The 21,416-nt window shown below is 35.0% G+C and overlaps 1 protein-coding gene across 4 annotated transcripts in view; it reads left to right on the top strand.

Annotated features, from left to right (window-relative positions):
- Positions 1-21,416, top strand: part of ATP9B (ATPase phospholipid transporting 9B (putative)) — a 149,751-nt gene that overhangs the window by 58,186 nt on the left and 70,149 nt on the right. For all 4 annotated transcript variants that reach the window (XM_079300853.1, XM_079300852.1, XM_079300855.1 and 1 more), the window contains 3 exons: positions 2,698-2,792; positions 10,763-10,843; positions 17,185-17,260. In XM_079300853.1, coding sequence (XP_079156979.1) covers positions 2,698-2,792; positions 10,763-10,843; positions 17,185-17,260 — 252 coding nt within the window. The remainder of the gene's footprint in view (positions 1-2,697; positions 2,793-10,762; positions 10,844-17,184; positions 17,261-21,416) is intronic.

The following is a 21,416-nucleotide window of genomic DNA, read 5'->3' as shown; positions in this document are numbered from 1 at the left end:
TTAATTGTGTGCATTCTCATTTATATGTAGCCTTATGAAAATTTTTCATGTTCAGTGCAGTGTGTAATTTAAGTTTTTCATTTTTAGATTTTTCTTTTTGTAAACAGCTACTTTTGATTGATAAATACTTGAAATATTTAATCACATTTCCTTAAATGCCTCATTTTTAAAAGCAGCATGAACTTTAAAAAGTATTTCATTCTTTGTGTGCTATGAAATAATTGTCAGGTTCAAGAGTTATTTCTGTATTCAGAAGGAACAGTAACTCCTAGTATGTATAGAAATTTGGGGATTTTTTTCCTGGAAAATCATATTCAGGTTAGAAATGTAAGACTTTTAACACTGTCCTAAAGCATTTTGCTGAAGTATGTAACACAATTTTTACAACTTTTTAATGTGAGTTTTTTGGTTTTAGTTTTGTGCTTGGAGGAGGAGGGTGCAATGCTTCCAATCATTTTAAATTAGAAAAATGAAAATACTTATTTTTATAAAAGACATTAATTTTAAGGAGTTTTATGTACTGCCAACTCAAATACCTCTCTAAGATAAAATACATGTGATTTCCACACAATACACAGTGGGCAATATTTAGTTTTACAAAAATTTGAGGTTTTTGATAAGAATGAGGAGTCATTTTTATACTTTCTAATTACATATTTAGTCTTCTGTGTTTATAGCTTAGTTAAGCCAGGTTACCTTAGAGAATAGTTAAAATTACCTAGTCAAGTCTACTGCAGTATTTGAGTGGAGAAGAGGCTTGTATTGTTTCGGTTTTGCTTTTGTGATCACTATTGAAAGCTGACTTGGCAGAAAGCAATCCTTTTTTCTGGATAAAAGGGAAACAGGCTATGAGATAAGTTATTGATGAAATTAACTGCTGAAGTGAAGAGGAAATGCAGCTGGCCAATACATGTCATAGTGTGAGCTCTATTAAATGAATATATGTGCAGTCAACCATTCACAGCAGCCACACTGGTCTTGAACTGCATTGATCTATAGTATAATTCTAAATGAAATTGATGCAAGAGAGCAACCATTGACAGCAAGGGTAAAGAGAACCATGAAATGTCTTGTACAGGAAAAGTATGATGGAGAGTAGGCTCATCTGTGCCATGGACAGAAAGTGCAGTGATACTGTGGTGTTTCTAGGTGTTCCTGGGTACTTCACGCTTCATCATAATGCAGTGGATGTCACTGACTCTTCAAAAAGTGCTTTATAGTATTTTACTCTTAGAAGAAAATCCATGAAGAATTATGTTAAGAATTTAAAATCAGCTTTTCAAGAACTTCAGGCACAGCTTTGCAGCTTGCATCTCTGATCTTTGGGTGAAATTTAGCTGGGATAATTTTCTGAGAGCTGTCTATATTAACATTTAAAGTGTTATTTATTTACAATGCACTTAATATAAATAGAGCTGTTATATGTAAGCTTGTAAGATTCTTTCAAGTCTGTTGTGCAAAACCACTACCTTTTAGTCAGGTACTATTTCAGGTGGCTTCTCTGTCTAACATGTGGTTAGCTCATCAAACTGTTTAATTAGAAGGCTTTGATGGATAAAACATTGGGCTCTATGAGACTTTACTTACACCAGGGTCCACTTGACTATAGAATATGCTCTTAATTTATGTTCACTGGTAGGTACCCTTTCTTGGCATACTACACATTCTAGCAGACTCTCTTCTTGTCTGTAATAAGACTCAAATCTGGATAAACTCCTTTGCAGTGTTTTCTTCCACTTAATTGCTACCACATCACTTCTAGGGGTAAAACTTCATTAGTTTTTATTGGATTGGTTGAAGTACAGACAGAAATATGTGTGTGTTTATATATGTCTGTTAAAATTTACAAATAACTTGTAAAATCTATTCTTTGTGCACCCATAGCACCCAGTAACAATAATGTATACATTCCTTTTTTAGCTGTAGTATAAAGAAAATTGTAATTACTACTTCAGAAATATTTAAGACTTCTCTAGCATAGCAGTTGTGAAGACTGTTGCTGAAATTTTGCCACCTTTTTAAGAGGTTTCAAGCTTGATGGAATGGTAGTAGATTTGCAGTGTTTGTGTGTGGTCCTTTTTGAATCTTACATTAGTAATGTATGTAATACTCTAGACTTGACCATATCCATCAAACTAGCTGTGGGGGTGAGAGTAGGCTCTGCAGTGCTCTCAGTTTTCTCTTTCTTTGATACTGGTCTTCTGTCTGTACAGCAGCACACTGATTCTGTTCAGTGTATATCAGTGTGTATCTTGAGTTTCCCTCATTTCTTAAGTACTTTGCATGTGTTGACAGATTTCTTTAACTATCGCTGATCCAAGACTAAAGGTGGTTCAAAAGAACTTAAGTATAATACATTCACATTGTTTTGAATGCTGTCCATGTTAAGAACTCTTTTTTTCTCAGAACTTTTGAAAACCTATTTAGAAATTTTGAAGAAACCTGTAAAATAGAAGTTACCTCCATTCATAAATAGACATACTGTTAATTATATTGGAAAAAATGTTACAGTTGTGTGATATCTAAAGCATTCCTGGAAGAGAGCACAGACACTCCAAAATACAAATCCTTTTCTATGTCGCACATTTATTTTTAAAAATGTTTGTAAATTGTGTTGTTTTCACTTTTCTGCATGTTTTAACCCAAACTGAATTTTTGAAATTAAAATATAGTTTGATGTCTCTTTGTAATTTCGAGGTTCGTGTTTCATTCGAACTGACCAGCTGGATGGAGAAACAGACTGGAAACTGAAAGTTGCTGTCAGTTGCACACAAAGATTGCCAGCTTTAGGGGTAAGCATACTGTTTGCTTTTAAATTATCTTCTATGTAAGCATTTATATACATAATACAAATGATTGTTACAGTTACGGTAAGTATTGAAAAATCCCTGTTACCAGGACCTTAGTTTTTACAATAAACAAGACAAGGTATTCCACTGGATGCTGAACAAGAAGTTGGTTATACAAATATTCCTGGTTTTGCATTGAGAACAAACTGAGTCAGAACTGGATTTTTATCTTTCAGCCTAGTGGTTCTCATTGTTGTCCACACAGAGATTCACACTCTCCAGAAGCAAGTCACAGTTAACAGTGCTTTCAACCTAGTGTTAGACTGCAAGTGCAAATTATTCTTGTCTTAATCACATACTTGTGAGCTTGGGAAACAGTAGACTGCTCCTGGAAGGTGAAGTGCTTTTTGTTGCCAACATTCTTTCTGGTCTGACTAGATGCAATGTGCAGGTTCTTGCAATCAGAACTCTCTAAGAATCACCTGAATGTGGTGGGTATTTTTTGAGTGCACGCATGTGTTATGTCACAAGTAAATCTAAAATCATGAAAAGGGACACGGATGTGTGTGTATATATATACACATCCAAATAGATACATACCTACAAAAGCAAATGTGAAATTGTATAAATGTCCCCTTTACAAGAAACTGAATTGTTTCCCTTGTACTAGGAAAGCTTTCTGTTATACCAGCAAGTTGGCTCAATATTGGGAAACCTCCTTTGAAAACACACTCAAGTGACAAGCTTGTGGAAATTTATCTCTATAGAATTTCTAGTGTTTTGACACTAAATCATTTAGATATTTTATTAAAGACCTTAAGAAGCCTGTTTATATTCCATCTCAATAGCAAAAGTATGAGATTATCTACTGGATTTTAGCAGGACTTCTGCAGTTACACTTACAGAAATAGTTGCTGCCACAGTGATACCAGCAAAAAGGAGAGGTTTTCTCCTGTGTTCATATTCTGTGACTACTGGCTTGACAAGTGGCAGGAGAAGAAAGAAGTAGTTACATCATTGCAACTGCACTTTAGAGGATTGAGAACAAGGTTTGGAACCAGAAGTTGGTCATGCCAGACAGAGATGCCGAGTCAGGCTTGAAGTCATGAGTTCTGGTGCAAGAACAGCCTTTAATAAATATTCTATAACCTGCATTTGAATTTAATATTTGTAATAATGCTTCTCTGGTAGTTTTTAACATATAATCAAGGCCTTCTCTTGTTTTCTCATTAAAAAAAGTCATATCCAAATTTTGGACATGGGCAATGTGTTTGACTAAAATACATTCAACTTTACATCTTGCTTTATTTTGTTTTTTCATTTAGTAATACTTTTCCAACAGTTACTTCTGTGTTCAACTCAGTTGTCATTTTTTGTATGTCTTTTTGGTTTGTTTTTTTTTTTTAAACAGTGCTGACTGCAGTTGCAAATTCTGTGCAAAGCACTGCTTCAGTTGTATTTGTTGGTTATAATGTTGATATTCTGAGTTTAGAAGTTTTGGTGTACTGAGGCTGATGAAATCTGGAGTAAGTTAAAATACAAAGGCTTTCTGTGTAATCCTTTGGAAAAGCAAAAAAGCTTTTTGCATTAACTTTTTTTTTTCCCCCTGAAAAATCCAAATCTATGTTTAAAGATTTTCTCTTTTCTTGTTAGGAAAAAAACATGGAATTACATTTCTAGCTTTCATGTTAGGTGGAGCATGAAATTTTTGTATTGTAATTTTTATATGATGTTCATTTAAAAAATATAAGAAATCAATTATCAATAGACTTGACAAATAAGGTATTAGGCATCAATGGAGATAATGCAAAATTATAGTTAAATCTGTGCAGTATGATTTGGAGAACTAAATTATTGTATTTTTTAGACTAGTAAATCAGAAGTAGTTGAAGTTGGAATGTCTGCATTTAAATGGTAGAACATACAACCTCATCTTCCAGCAGATGTGAAGGTTCACTTTAGGTGGTGGGTGTTTTGGGTGTGAAGGGGAGGGAAGGCAAGATATCACCAAGAAGTTGTTTGTGAATCTTGGAAACAATATAGAGGAGTCAACTTTACAGTATAGTAACCATTTCTTCCTCAGTTGTTTCCACTTAGGGCTATTAACCTCTGACTAACTGATTTGGCTTCTTGCAAGATCGTTATACTCTCCCTCTTGAGCTGTAGGTGATAACCTGAGTTGTACTGTAAGTACAGTTAATCAGGAGCTGCTTCTACTCAACACCTTTCCTGACTACTAGCAGCATATGAACGCCACAAGCTGTTGCTGTGCCTCTGCCCTTTCTCATGCCATTCAGTTATTGGTGCTTACCAGGTGCTAGACAAGGCTTTGCCTGCATAAACTGAACTAATCCTTTGTCTGTATAATCCTGAGCTAAGGCTGGATGTAATACTTCCTGCCAACTAAACTAAAATGCTTCCAAATTTTTGTACTATGGAGTTTGGTCAAACCACTTACACTTGGTGGTTCTTCATTGAGCTCATTTTAAATGGCTGCTCCCAGCAAGTCTTGGACTTTTTGTAGTGCTCATCTATCTGCTGCTCTCCTAAGCTCCATCTGTCTGTGACTTATTTTGGTAGAGTGATAGCCTAATTCACCCAAATGGTTTTTAAGGGATTCTCGCATCTGTCACAAAAGATATGAGATGATGATATATGATGCTCAGTGCCTATCACAGTATACTTTTTCCATTCCTGTGGAAAAGCACATTGGTAGCTCTTAGATTTCTGCAAAGACTCTTACCTTTACTCTAATGACAGTGATATGCAGGAGTGTCAGCCATGTAAAGAAACTCTGTGAAGAGACAACTTCAGAGATTAAGCAAGCTATAAATATCAAACTAACAAAAAATAGCATTATGAAATTATTTAACTGTCAGCTTAATTTTTGTGCTTTATAATAGAATCATAAGATGTATTTGTATGTGGGCTCTACAGTCAGAATGCAGCGTCCAGAATTGTTTCATTGCAGTTACTCAGTTGGGTTCCTTTCCTGCAGAAAATGCCAGGTGGATCATGCAGTGAGCTGTCCAGCTGCTGTGTCCAGTAGTGCAATCCAAGTGCAGCTGGTGCATGCCCAGAGCAGCTGTGGGGCTCTCGGGGCTCCCAGAGCACCTGCTCCAAACCCAGCCCTCAGAGTCCCAGCCTTCCCGGCCCACTGTGGGAGCTTGGCATGGTGACACAGTCCTCAGCTCCCAAGGTTAAATCCCTTTGGGCATGTGATGAGCCAGGACCCGACTGCTTCTCCCAGACACAGCCCGTGCCAACCCAGGCAGCAGGGTGCGGTCCCTGTGGCTCTGCCCTCTCTTCCCCTGGCCAGTGTTCTGGGGTGTTATTGGCCAGCCTCTGCTCACAGTGGCCTCCAGGGCCTCATCATACATCTCTGCCACAGTGGCTTTGTCACAGTGGCTTCTCTACATGTTTGTGATGTAGTTTCAAAGCTGAGACTTATGGTTTATACTTCCATATTAAAATCTATTTTTAATAATTAAAACTATAATTTATGCAAGTTGAGCATAAAATAGACTATGGACAGTTAGCTCTTGTGTTGGATAATTATCACTCATTTTGATTTCTTTAGTTGTAAAAACATAGTCATTAAGGTTAGAAAAGACCTCTAAGATTGTTGAATCTGGTGGACACTACTAAACTGTGTACCCAAGTGCGACATCCACATGCCTTCAAAACACTTCCAGGGATGGTGATTCCACCACTTCCCTGGACAACCTGTTCCAATGGCTGACTAACCTTTCTGTGTAGAAATTTTTTCTAAGATCTAATCTAAACATGCCCTGGAGCAACTTGGGGCCATTTCCCCTGCTTCTGTCACTTACTAGCTGTGAGAAGAGACCGATCCCCACCTCACTACAGCCTCCTTTCAGGTAGGAGAGTGGGTATCTTGTGTTGGCATGAGATGTCAGCCGTGTCACCAGAGCAGCACTGTAATCCTACCCACTGTGACACTCAGAACAAACAAACCTGCAGACCTTCAGAGCTTTTCTTAAAGAACAGATGACACCACCAAGACGATTGGTACAGATTTTGTTGTCTTTCTAAAGCACTTAATGTGATCAGAGAATTAAAATTTCAGCAAGTCATTTAATGATGGCTGGGCAGCAAATATGGTAACACCTAGATTAGGTTTCTTGCAGTTTCATAGTTATAGGTGGGACAGTTCTGGCAATACGAGTTCTGAGGCATTCTTCTCTAGCTTGTGTGATCAGCTGTATTTATTAACAGCAGTGAGGTCACTGTAATTTTCAATAAATGGTGACTTGCTGATTTATATCAAAAGATCCATACAGCAGTAAACAATACCATTTACATTTAATTAGTTTTATTGAACCAAAGGCAATTTTATTTGCAATGAACTACATGTTATGATTAAGAATGTATTTTAATGATCTTTAAGTAAGGTGAACAAATGTTGCCCTTGACCTAATAGAGGAGGTTTTTCTATGTTATTGATAACTATGGTGATTTTTAAATTGTGAAATGCAAAAGAGAACATTTTCATTATTGTACCATCACGAAGTCATTTTCTGACTTACAATGTAGAAGAATGAAATGCATTCTTCTCAATTAAAATTTTAAAGTATGATATAATTACATGCATAACAATTTCTTAAGGAAAACTCATTTACTGTTTTATAAGAATATTTTTTGAACTTGAGATTCAAGTCATTAATGTAGTTTTTTAATCTGGAACTGTTACAATCCCCACCCAAACATGTATTTTTGACTTGAGTAAGAAAATAACTGAGGTCATTTGACCTTATTGCATCCTAAAAGTGATGTAATTTTAGATGTAGAATACTGTTTCCATTGAAGGTATCAGTAGAACTATTAGGCTTCAGTGAATCAGCAGTTCACTGTATTAGCATGAAAATAAGTCTTCACTGAAGCTGAGTTTCACAAATCCCCCATTAGTTAAATCATTAATAAAAAGTAGTTGCCTTTTCTAAAAATAAAAGAATCAAATCCAGTGTTTAAGGTAATTTACCTTTTTTCTGCTTTTATGTAAGGGAACGGAATGACATAACCTAACAAGGTAATTTTTTCTTGCCTAGTGAGCAGAAGTTATATTTATATGTACCCTTTCTTACAAATTTGATGTCTCCTTGTTAAAGTCACCCTCATGATTTCTTTAAAGACATTGAGAGGAGAAATGCACAGCTTCCATACAAAGGAAAACCAGCACTTATTTAAGAAACATCTTTGTATTACTGTAACCTTTGCTGGTTGTTGAATGGAGTCCATAGGAAATTTGTCTAATGTAACTGTATCATTCTTAGTTTTTCTTTCTTTACCTTGTATTATAAAGCTGCCATGTTTTATTGGTCTGAGAATGGTGACCAGTTGGAGTACAGAACACTTGACTACAGATAATAAGAATCTTTAACTCTTTTCTTTACCCTCATAATGAAAAAATTACTTCAGAAATCTATTGAGCACAAGTAATGTATTTTTATGCCTTTCTGCTACTCATGAATGAAATGCCAATGAGCTAACACCCTAGATTTCACACAGAGCAAACGTTTTTTTAATTTTCCGAAGAAAATTCCATGCACTTCTAGAATACTATGCCAGTTCTAGCTTGTTGCATTTCAGATTAATGCAAATGAATGGGCATATCTCAGTTTTTCACAAAGATAAGTAAGTTTGTTTCATAATTGAAATTCAGAAAGGAAGAAAAGAAGAACACAAATTTAGGTGTTAAATCAGAAATACCAAAAGGGAGCTAAAACATAAAAAGAGACCAAAGGAGTATGGTAGGTAGAAATTTTTACATTTGAAATGTAACAAGAAGATCGCAGTAGAAAAAAATAGAAAGATTACAAACAAGAAAAATGTATTACTGTACAAATGCCAATTCCCTTTAAAAAGGTGGATATTTCTACTTTCTTTTAATTTGGCTTCTCACTGGGGCATTCTTTGAAAAAAGAGAAGTTGACGCATTTCAGTAGCAGTTTTTATTGTGCATATGAGCATGTGTGTGGTATTAGTTTCCTTCTGTGTTATCCACTACTGAAAGACTCTTTATTTTTCTTTGCATAATAAAGCACATAATAGCTTAGATTAGCTAAATTGTAGGTGATAACAGATTACAGAGAAGTGAATGATGAAGATATAGGACACCACGTGTGTATTAGTTTCATATGAATTATTTCTCGTGAACCTGTTGAAAGTAGGCTGGAAGAACAAGGGTGCAATGAATGAACTTCATGTGATAGACTTCAGTAAATGTCTAGTGGTTTAAGATAAAGATAAGTTGTGAGATTCAGTGTTCAGATTTCATTCATGTTCTAAAAAGCATATGAAATGTAAAGTATGTGTATTTTTTTGCAAGCTATGAGAGATTTCTCAGCTGCAGAATATAAACACAATTCATTATAGAGCTACACATTTTTAAACTAAAGTCAAACATTTCATAAATATACTTTAGATTTTAAGAAAACATTTGTTTTGATAAGGAAAAGCAAAAATGCAGTGATATTCATCAATCTAGCCATTGTATCAGAGAAACTAAAGGATATAAATGTTGGAATTTAAGACATTAACATGGGTAGACAATTGCACTTTTATTTAGTTTTTGTATTATTCAAATTGTAAAACATTCTTACATTGAAAATTATGGGAAAAAATAATGGCCTACTTTTAAATTTGAGCCAATGTGTAGTTATATGTCCATAAAGAGGCTGTAGAATTAATTCTGCTTTGGAAGGCAGCACATTCTAGCTAGCATAAACAGGGTATTGTGCCCATGTAAGTTGGTCCCCAGAGGTGGTGTTTGATTAGCCTTTTGCAAGATTCATCTAGTAATAAGGGATGGAGATAACCCAAATAATTAGGTGCTACATAGAGTGGGAAGGTGTGCAGCCTTGTGTTTGATCAGAGGTTAGAATTCTTAGATCAGCTGGGACTTGGTATCAAGCATCTGCTCCTCTCCAGAGTAGAAATTGGATTGTTGTGTATCCATGCATGAATCCTCAACTCCTTTTGAAATCCCTTTGCTGCTCTTGGTCCTCACCATCTAAAAACCACCAAAATTTGCTTATATGAAAAACTCCCTTTTATCCAGGTTTTAGTCTCTAGTATTTTTTCAGTGGAAGGTGGATATTGTAGAACTATTATTTGATGTAATAATTATTGTAGAATTTTAAGGTGAACCTCCCCAGGCCTCTAGGGACAGCTCTTAAGGTCTAACAGTCACCGGTGTATCAGATCTTTTTTTCTTTTGTTTATACTATACTGCCATCTGTTTATAGAGGCTGCTACTGTACTGTCTTAGGAGTTTCCTATTCTTTTTAGTTTTAGGGTAGGAACATTTGTGGATTGTTTGCTGTCATGAGTAGTAGTACCACGTATATTAGACCAAATTTTATCAGACTAGTTTTGATGTATCCCTGAATTTAAACATTTGAGTAATCCTGTTGATGTAGTCAGGCTTTCCTGAAGCTGATAGGGTTTTGTCTTGGGACTTTCACAGAGGTGCTAGAGCGTTCAAGAGAACTCAAATCCATTTCATTTCCTCTTGTACTCAGTTGGCTTTGTCCTTGTTTAAAAAGTTTCAATTAAAAAACCTGGCCAACAGACAAACCAACCCTTGCCCCTCTCCTAATTTGTTTTTAAAAGGAAAAATACCTGGAAAATATTTTAAGATTACACTATTATTAATTAAAATGCAGTTGTTAAAAGAAAATAAATTAGATAAAATATCTAACTCATATAATAAATATAAAACAGTTTAGTGTTTGAACTATCAACACATTTAGAATATCAGTTTGAAACTGATTCCACTATAGGAAGATGTACTGAAAAAAACCACCATGTTTCTTAGTTGGGTAAAAGTTCTATGAGCTTAATTTGGGGTGGGTTGGTGGGGGTCATAAACTGAAATCCTTACCAGGTCTTCAAAATACAGGATTATATTTAATCTTAGATAATAGCAAGTACATTATTCTGTTTTACAGGATCTCTTTTCAATCAATGCATATGTTTATGCTCAGAAGCCACAGCTGGATATCCACAGTTTTGAGGGTACCTTCACACGGGTAAGTAGTCCATGCAAATACAGGTTCTACTTCCTTCTTTAATACCTCAGTCCTACACGTAGTGTCAACATTGTATCAGATCTTTACTTGTCTTAACAGCAGTATTTTTTCTTATGTTCCTGCCATGGCAATACTTCATATAAAAGATATCTTGTTAAACATGTATTGCAGAAAACTAATGCCTAAGGAATAGCTGAAAAAATTAGAATTGGAGAGTTGAATATTTGTTGGTTGACATCACTTTAATCTTTTTATGTGAAACTCTTGGTGAACAATATCCTTTGTTTCCAGACATTTGATTTTTTGTTCATATGTGTCAAAAACTTACAGTAGCCTGGGACAATGCATCTGCTAGTTTATGTTCAATAAGTGTTCCTTATTTAACAGCATTTCTGCTGTACTTCTAAAGTTCAGTTTTCTTAGAAAATAAAAGTAAAAATAAAAGCTTTTATTGAATCTCTTCTCCAGAGATAATTATATTCAAAATTGATTATGAAAATAACAATGCAATAATATCTATGACTTGTTTCTGTTGTTTTCAAAAGTTGACCTGCTCAAGTTCACCCTTGTAAGCAGTGTCCTAATATGTAGTAATTATTTTTTTAAAATGCATTTCCAGTTTTATAGCAGTATGTTAGCAGATATAGTGATCGTTCTGTTTGTTTTAGCCAAACTCGGTGGTGTTAGACTCATTCCTCTTGATTGTTGTTTCTAAAATAATTTGAGAGAATGAACTGCTGGGGATGTAAAGAGAAGGGTTTCTACCCGTGACTCAAATGGGTAATAGATTTTTGTTCTGTAATTGGAATTCCAGTTCACAATTGTAAATACTCTGATGAATGACATATTGCAGTCACTGACTCTCGATGACCAATTTATGCCAGTTCCATAGTCCATGCTGCTTGCAAAGTAAATGTCATTTGTTCACACTTTTTAAAAGAGTAAGCAACAGTATTTACTTAAACCTTGTATTGACCCATTGTCCTAATGATACTTCTATTACCAGCTGTAAATTCATAATATTCCTCTCAGTGGTTAAGTTCGTACTTTCCTACATAGATATTGAAGTCTTTGGAATCTTCTTAACAACTCTGGTATAAGTAATCAAGACATTGGGAAATCACCACAATCATTCGTGTTGTGGGTTCAATTTGTGCATGTCTTAAGAGCTGTATGATTCAAACACCCCAATATGTGTAAATAACTGTGGTGCACTTTATGGTTCAGGATTGCATATATGTTTTTTCAGGTGTTTCAGTAGCAAGGATAGTTTAAACTGAACTTTTGTGTAAAGCACCTGAGGGCATTTCCCTCAAATTTTGTTCACAGTGAATCACACTAGAGATTTTTCAAAGGTTGGTTTTTGTTAGTCATGTACCTTCTGCATTGTGAAATGTTTTAGGACACTTCTTTACTGATTTATCTTTGTGCTTCTGCTGCGAGCCCTTGCTTCTTACAATAAATCAGTTCTTGCATCTAATTTCTATTTTATGTTAAGGCAAAAAAAAATTAGTGTGCTTAGTGATGCTAATGCATACATTTTTTCTACTTAAGCATTGATGTTCAAAGAAATCTTGCAAGGGTAGGTTGACAGGGTAATAGCACATTGATTTTTCTTTTTCTTTCTTTCCCCCCATTATGGAGACAGAGTACTAACAATGTAAAAGACAAACTTAGATAATTTCAGAAAGTGTGCATTCGTAAAGCAAACCAGAAACTTGGGAGCACAGTGCTGGAGTTTTTATGAGCAAGGTCTAAGAAAAAACCTAAGAGCTGACAGAAGATACTTTTTGCAGAACAGCTACATAATCATGTCAGGAGGCATAAAAGCTTTGCTGTACTCTAGTGATATCTGCCAGCTTCACATGAAGTTGTTTTCCATTGTTCTCCATGGATTGTGGTGTGTTATATGCAGTCAGTACATGAAAGTGAGTGTGTGTCCTTGAATGATCATGTCTGACCCTTAAATAATGGCATAAATTAATTCCTCTCCTCTTTTCACATTTACTAGACAGCCTATCAAAAAACAATAGATAACCTAAATTAGTGTTTTGTGGAAATTCATGAATAGTTCTATTTGTTCTGAGGGCATCATCCATGCCTTGGCTGAGATTATTTTTAAATAGTGGTGTACACAACAAGGATGTAAAGAGATGTAACTTCTAGAGTTTCTCTTCTGTCTGATGCTCCTCTGTAGGCTGGATAAATGAGGGAGCTATTTTATCAATGCTGAAAATCTGTAAAAAGACAATAAAAGCTAGCCATACTTCTTAACTTTTACCAGTTAGAGCCTAAAGAATATTCTAGAGCATTACATCAGTATGTATGGCATAGCCAGTATTATTTAACCTTTGCTTATTTCTGTACAGAGTCATGGAAAGTCTCTATTGCTTTTAACATTGGCTATATTTTTCTTTAATTTTGGGGTTTTTCTTTCACTATACCCTTAAGAACATTTTCCTTTTATTTCTTCTATAATGCAGATCTGTACTGTCTTCATAGTCTCTTTATTTACATTGGAAATATATCTTAATTTTTTTGTATTTTAATATCAATCTTAGAAAACAAATGCCATTGAGTTTGATTCAACTACTTCAATAATCTTTGTTTTTTCATATGGTACAGAACTATATTGTATAATATATACATATTTTAAATATAGCATCTTGTTAGGTTCTTAAAAAAACCTACCCTGATGCGAAACCTGGTGCATGTAGCTGTATTCATTTTTGAGTAGAATCTCTGCCCTCACTCTAATTATACAGATGGTTTCTTGGCTATGTCATGCATTTTAGTAGAGAGAATGTTAAGTCTTTTTTTATTTTTTTTTTAATTCATGTTTGCTGCTAAGGAGTTGCCTGTTTTTAAGCAATGGTTGTGTTCATTCAAATCTGGCTTAGTTCTAGATTGCCACTGAAGGGAGTGGTGTTATGTTTTGAAATCCTTTTGACTCCTCTTCCTTTATACTGGCAGTAACAATTACAGAGATAGCTTGACCAAGGAGCTAATGTGTGTGGAACCTAATCTGACCTTGTACAAAACACATGCCAGTAAAAGGAATATAGCCAGAAAAATTAACTGTGGGATTGGGTTGGGGAAAAAATCTCTTTCAGTGATTCAAGGAAATTAATGTATATTTCCATTTTCTTTCAAAAGTAAATGGGGGTTGTTGTACTGCATCCTGTCATGCAGGAATAGAAATAGAAAAGGTCAAATAGAAGTGGTACACTGATTCTCTCAAGGATTAGGTATTTAGTCTCAAAGACCTCTCTTGTTCTTTACAAAAAAAATCTAGGAAATTATAGCTTTTAAACTTTTTAAATGACTCCTTGAAATTTGTCATAATCCTTGGTCAGTTGTATTATGAATTTCTGAAAGGACTTTATGAAATTAATTATGAAAGGACTGAGAATGGGTTATATTCCATTTTTATTTCACTGATAATCTTTCCTTTCTCTCTGCACATGCAAGAGCTACAGGCTAATTTCTGAAAAAAAAAAAAATAAACTATAGACAATTTAAACATTTATGATCAATGTTGCTCATGGATTAAGAAACTGAGCTTGAATATGAAGCTCGAAGATAATACTGAACTGCATTATTCTGGTAATGAACTTAATTCAGAACTCAAAGACCAAGAAACATACAGCTGCCAAATGAAATTCAACCCAGCAGACCTTAAGTGGAAACTTTGTCAGCTGGACAAAGAAGCCCTTGTATGTCAAATTTCTGCTAGGAGAGTGAGTGATGGATTTCATTTACTCCGAAACATACATTGTTCTGGTATTGTGAGAAAATTTGCAGAAATTTCTCCTTAACACAGGTCTGGTCTAACTCAGGAATTGCAGTTCTTAGTTTTTATCCTTCCCTGCTTCATCTATCCCTATCATCTCTCCAGAAGTACAAATAAAAATAGTGTGAAACAGCTAAGCTCATAACCCTTAAATGCACCTTGTATTTTTCATTTGAGTAACTTATGACAAAAAGAAAAGGGTAATTCATCATCTGTTTGGGCATGGAAGGTGTGCTATTTGGGAAATGTAATGAACTGTAAAAAGCTGAAAATGATAGCTGAAGGTATAAAGACATGAAAGTATCATAATGAAATAAGCAGAAGATAAGTGCTTGACCAGACCATTCTGTGAATGAGCATGAGGAGAAAGAGAGAGAGCTCATTTGATATTTTCCTGTTTTGAATGACCTGAAAGAAGATATTTTGCTAAATCTTGTAGTAGTGGTAGACAGTGAACAAGTGACTTTTTCCTGACCCTGTTTGTCAGCTCTCCAGAATCATTGCAGGGCTTTTGATTTCTTCTTGTAATGTGGAAGAGTTTCACAATTCAGTGTTAAAATCTGCTAAGAATAAGGGAAAACAAAGAATTTACCTTAGTTTCCTGTTCTTGACAATAATCAGAAGCAGAGTGCTGGGAAGCAGAATATAACTAGAGTAAGGACATGGTAGAATCTCCTCAAAAGAGCCATCTGCCTCTTAACTCAAGATGTGGGAAATTTCCTGAATTAGAGCTCTTTTCTGTAAGTAACCTGCACTGAATTTTACTTCTCTAAGCTTATCCAGTTCACCCTTGAGCCTGTGTAACCTTATAACATTGAAATTGGAAGAAGTTACACAGTTTTAAGTACATATTTAAGAATGATTGCCTGTTATTTTAATTTTGCTGACTTTATTTGTGACTTCTTTCTTCTTTGGTAAAAATAAGCAGTATTTATCCTCACTTTTTAGGTGCCTGTTTCATAGATGTCTGTTATATTCCCTGTTAGAATTCAGGTTTATTTAGCCATATCTAGTATGGAAGCTTTGTTGACCTCTGTTGTTGCTATTTTTGAACATTTTCCGGCTCTTTTTACTTTCTGTTTGGTATAAACACAAGAAATAATCACAGAACCCAAATAATTTGGGAACAACTGTAAATCAAACCAGGAATCTGAGCATTAAGATATAGGAGTACAGCAAATAATTCTTGCAGTTCTAATTCTGCAGGTGAGAATCAAAAAATAATTCTCCTTTTTCTTAATTTAAGGCTAATCGTATAGAACACTGATGATTCTTCACAGAATCACAGAATATACTGAACTGTAAGGGACCCACAAGAATCATGAAGTCCAGCTCTTAAGTGAGTGGCCCATAATAGGGATTGAAGCCATAACCTTTGCATAATAACCTTTGCCATAACCATCTGAGCTAATGCTGGGATTGTCAGACTATAAACCTTGATTGAGAATTTGTGGTTTTCTTCTCAGGGCTAAACCATATCCTGTCTCTCTTCCCCTCTGTTTTTGATAGAATGGTTCTCCATGCCTTTTAAACAACAATTTTTCCTCACTTAGGAAAGTAAGAACCATAGTTTCCTTACTATATAGTGACATCTGGACCTATGCACAAAAACTTATGTGTTTAGCTGGAGATTTTTCTTTCTTTTGGAAACAGAACTTCTATGCAGTTGATCCTGTGCTTGGTGGTTGTTTCAAAAGAGAGATGAAAAATGGGCATTTTGATTATGACAACATGGAGAATTTACTGTGTACTTGGGTAAATAAGTCATCTCCCCTTTCTTGCAAAATGTTTGGCAACAATCTGTAATTTGATCAAATACACTTGATTATTCTACCTCCTAAAGTTTCCTTTAGTTATAAACACCACATTTCACAGCTGCTAATGAGTAACAAATCTGTACATGCTCCAAATTGATTATGAGAGATTGAATGTTTACAATCTGCAGATCATTACTGCTTGGGAGGAGAGAGGGGAGGAAAAAAAAGGGGAAGTTTAGAGTAATCATGGAAGCAGTTTTCTATTGTTAAGTATTTTCCCAAGGAGTATATATTTTGTGGTAAGATAATACAAGCCTGCATTTCATTTTAAATGTCTAAATATTTTTCCTTGAAGTTTGTAAAATGTTGATCAGGTGCAAAATGATGACCGTAATTTGCTGTATGAATTAGAGATGATTTAAATACAGAACAAGGTATTAATTTTTCAGAGTTAGCGTTCGTAACTCACTTTAACTGCATGTTATAACATACTGTTCTGCAGTTTGGTAGATCTGAGAAAAAAGTATGCTACTTTTAAAACACTTTTGACTAGTTCTTTTAATATGATTCTATAGAGTCATATGATTCTATAGATTCTATATGATCTATAGATTCTATTATATGAACTTCAAACATTTCACTTATTAGAAAGTTATTTGTGTATATGCAATTAATGCTGTTTTACAGTGATTGATGCAAGGATGCAAAAATCCAGTTATTCAGATGGTTTGACATGGTTCTTCACTTTTTGTGGTGGTGATTTACTTACTAGCTGTTCTTATTTTTTACAGGAAGACAGTGATCCTGCAGTTCATGAAAGTCTAAGCATAGAAAATACATTATGGGCAAGCACTGTTGTTGCTTCGGGTAAGTGCTGCAATACAAAGCTGCTAATATATCTAAACACTTTCATGGAAGTGCATCCATATTTTTCAAAAGCCATTAATATTTCACATTGTAAAATACTTTTATCCTTCAGACTATTACACTGCTGCTTTTCTGCCTTGCCATTAGTTTCATCACACTTCTCAAAATATTTTCATACATTTTTAATCCTCCCTAATAGCTTTGGGGGTTTTTAACTTAAATTTTGATCTTTCCCTGCAGTCTCTTGTAAGCCCACTGAAGTCACTGACCTTCTTGATTCAATTAAAACTTTTAAGTTGTAATGTGCTCTGTTCAGCTCACAGTGCATGCTTTTCCCTTGCTGAAAAGTAAGGGTGGTTTTGTACTTTTTAGGAGTTTTTCTTTTATTTATACTCTGTGGCAAATACTCTGTATTTGATCTGTTAGGCAACATCTTAATCAGAAAGAACAGATAAGTTATAAAGTTATGTAATTTTAAAATATTGGGATCTAAATATTAATACTGTTTCATATATGTTCCAGATATTATAAATGAGTACACATTAATACCTAGATTCTGTGTTTAGACTTTAAGTCATTGTAAATTTTTGGTTTTTAGAGCAGAAATTTATTTTCTTTCATTTTTGCTCTATGTAAGGAAAGCTAAAAGGGCTGTGGTTATTCTGCATGAAGAGTGAGAATAAGGAATTGAGAGAGCATGATTTTTGAAGGGAACTAGGATTTAAGATGAGGAAATGGAACAACTGGGAACAGACAAGAAATGGGAAGAAAGTAAGAGTCTCCAGCTAAATCATAAAGTTAGTTCCTACTGTGAAGGCTTCTTACATCATTGAGAGGCTTCTGGAAGGCTGTGGGGAAGAGATTAATTCTGAGGAGGTAGCAAAGGAGTCTGTGACTGAACACTCCTTTCCTGAGTGCTGAAAAGATAGTCATGTTCTTTTGATTCTTAGTGTTGTTTGGTTTGATTGCATTGGACAGCTGTTCTCTCTGAAACTGTTTGGTCAAATGCCTAAAATTGTCCTCAGTTAGGTTTTTAACTTAGGTAGCCAGGATCTTTAACTTTGTATTAAAAAAATGCTTCTCATGAATTATAAATTTCAATACTGTGTCAACTTGGTTTGAGTTTGCTTTTCCTCAAATCTATGTGTGGAGGAAAACTACACTGAAAGAGTATGCATTTGCAAAGTCAGGAATTCTGAATCAGTACATTAGAATTTGAATTGATAACTGTTTATGTTTTCATTTCCACAGCAGATGATTTTGTTTAGAAGCATAGCTATTGACTGATTACTCTTGATCTATCTAAATTTGGCACCATATTAATGGAAACAGTGCTCCTTAAAATTTATACCTTAGAATAAGTCTGAGGTTTTTACTACTGATGAGTCTTGGGAAAGTTTAATTAGGTATGAAGGACTTTGGCTCATTATGAATGATGGCAATGTAAAAACATAAGAAAAGATAATTCTCTTGTTGGAACATAGTTTTTAACAGTGGAATAAGACTTTAAGGCAGACTAAGGGCAAACTCACTGAAGATTAAAGTAAAAAATATTGAATGGCTCTTCAAGACTGCAATGCCCTCAGAAGGGAAAAATAATGTGATCAAGAAATTAAAAATGGTGTAATGGTGTGCACACAGAAGATAGCTTAAATTAAAGTACCAGATAAAAAAAAAATTCTGTCAGTAACTGATTTTGTGACATTAATTATATCTAACCTTTGCCATACCTTTCATTTTGCTTACTTCATTTCATGTATTAACTACAATACCATGGTAATGTGCTTCTCTCATGTAAATGCTCCTTGTACTGTAGGGCAAAAATCCAGATTTTAAGAATTACTCAGGACTTCTGTGGATGTAATCTTAGCATTTTGATAGGATTAGCCCTTTAGCAAAATGTAGGAAATTATTGCCTTCAGCCTGTTGCTTATCTAATAAGGCATTTGTAAGGTATTAGAGGTACACTCTGCATATAGTCATAAGGAAGATCATGAGTAAAACATCTATCAAATTGTTAAAATTAAGGTGGTCTACATTTGGTTGATAACTGATATATCATTCAGTTGTTTTCATCTCACTTTCAAGTTGAATGTACATAGCTAAGTTAGAATACTTGATGCTGAGTTAATTAAATTTGTTTTGGGGTTTTTTTTAAGTATACTTCATAATTGAATTTCCAACATTTGTGACAACTGAAAATCTTAATAAAAATGCTGGTCACTGTCTAACTGCATTGTAAACACATATAAGCTGCCTTGCTTAAATCTGCCATGGAAGGATATCAGAGGTGGACTCTGCCTACACAAGTTTTCAGGCACCTCTCCATTTCCTCCCTTAGCATAATCAGTCACAGCCCTTAATTATATCTGAAAAATCTCGTGGAAGAATATGCTTGTGCACAGCTTTTACAGACAAGTGACACTAGGATTCCATGAAAACAGAAGAATAAACAGCTTGTAGCATGTGAGGGTGTGCAGTTTTTCTACTCAGTGGACAGCTACCTCACCCACGCTTGTGAGGGTTTCAGTGTCCTTACTGTCTAGGTTCACAGTTCTGTTACACACAGGTATTTTTCACCAAAAAAGTCAGTGTGCAAACATAATTCTATTACTATTCTACTTTGGTTCAAGAAAGGGGTTTTGAGGCCTGAGTCCAGGTGGTGGAGAGTTCTTCCCTGCAGTGTTTCCTGTACATCTGTTTATTTACCCTAAGACTCTTCAGTATGAGTCTTTAATGCAGTCTAGCTTTCAGTGCTCTCTAAGCAGCCTGGACATCATCTCCTACTAAGCCAAGCAAATGTGTGACTCATTGGGCCTGTTAGGCCCTTTTCAGCCCCTTGGAGGTTCTTACAAAGTGTTCTGGGTCAACCTAGCACTAATATCTTGACATAATACTGGCTGATGGTCTCAGGAGTGGAGACAGAGAGAGCTGCATCACTGACAGCCAGGAAATGAATATATGCACCTGAGCTGCAGATGCAAAGCCTTATTTATTTTTTAAAACAGTTTTTTATAGGACATACAGGACAATTTTTAGGTGAGGGAGCTCTCCTCTCAGTGATTAATAGATTCTAAATTTCCTGATACTACTCTGACATATTACAAAAACCACAATTGCATCAGGTGGGATAGCCTATTTCCAGGACAGATGCCATTGCTATTTGTCAAGGTGATGCAGAGGGTCAAGGTTAGGCTAGGAAAAGTGTTTGGGGAATTATGTGGGGAAATACCTCAGAAAACTTGAGCTCTGGTTGCTGATGCTCTGACAGTTCTAGAAGAGAGAGACCACAAATCAATTATTTTGCAGATCAGTAACAGTAAATTTAAATGTATAAAGGTTTCAAGAAATCTTATCAACTGCATCTTGAATGCAGATTACCAAAGCTCATGAGAATATCAGAATACAACAATAATGGATTCTACAGAGGAAAAAAAGCACCTCTTGCTAAAGCAGTAGAAGTGACAAGAAAAGTATTTGCTTTAATATAAGACTTTTTATTTTCTTCATGAATTTTGGGAACCAAAAAATTGATTCAACTCAAAAATAAACTATTCCATGACATTTTTTATGGAACATCAAAATATGATGTTCATGAGAGTGAGATTACTCAAATTTGTCCGTTTGGAAAGTGTTTACTTTCCTTGGATTTAGTATGTCTTTTTACACCTTAAAATAACAGTAAACTAAATGTGGGAGAAAAAAATCCATTTTTACCACACCTAATGTATACCCAGTTTCAAGATTGGTAGTTTAGATATCTAAATGGAGATTCCTCCTGTTATCCAATCTGGTTTTTCTGCCCTTTGCTGCAGAGCTCTGACAGAGATCTGGTGACCATCTGTATGACGTTTATCCCAACCCTAGAAAGGACAAAGATTAACATGCTTGGATCACACTGGAAGCCTCTGGCAGGGATGGCAATCAAAAGCCTTTCTTCTCAAGTCCAAAGCATGTAGTCATCATTTTGTTATTCTTTAAGAGAGATAGGAAAAATATTCTGACTTTTCCACTTTCAGGCAATATTCTAGCAGGTTTTTTAAAAGTAAAGCACAGAGTTTCTGTCATTCTTAATGTCTGTGTTACTATGGAATTAATAACAGTGCCTGAAAAAAAGGAAATTTTGGTTAGTAAAAATTTGTGAAACTACTGTCCC

Source organism: Erithacus rubecula (genome assembly GCF_903797595.1).
Source record: "Erithacus rubecula genome assembly, chromosome: 3".
Classification (NCBI taxonomy): domain Eukaryota; kingdom Metazoa; phylum Chordata; class Aves; order Passeriformes; family Muscicapidae; genus Erithacus; species Erithacus rubecula.
The sequence above is the reverse complement of the archived record's forward strand: the minus strand, read 5'-3'. Positions and strand labels throughout refer to the sequence as shown.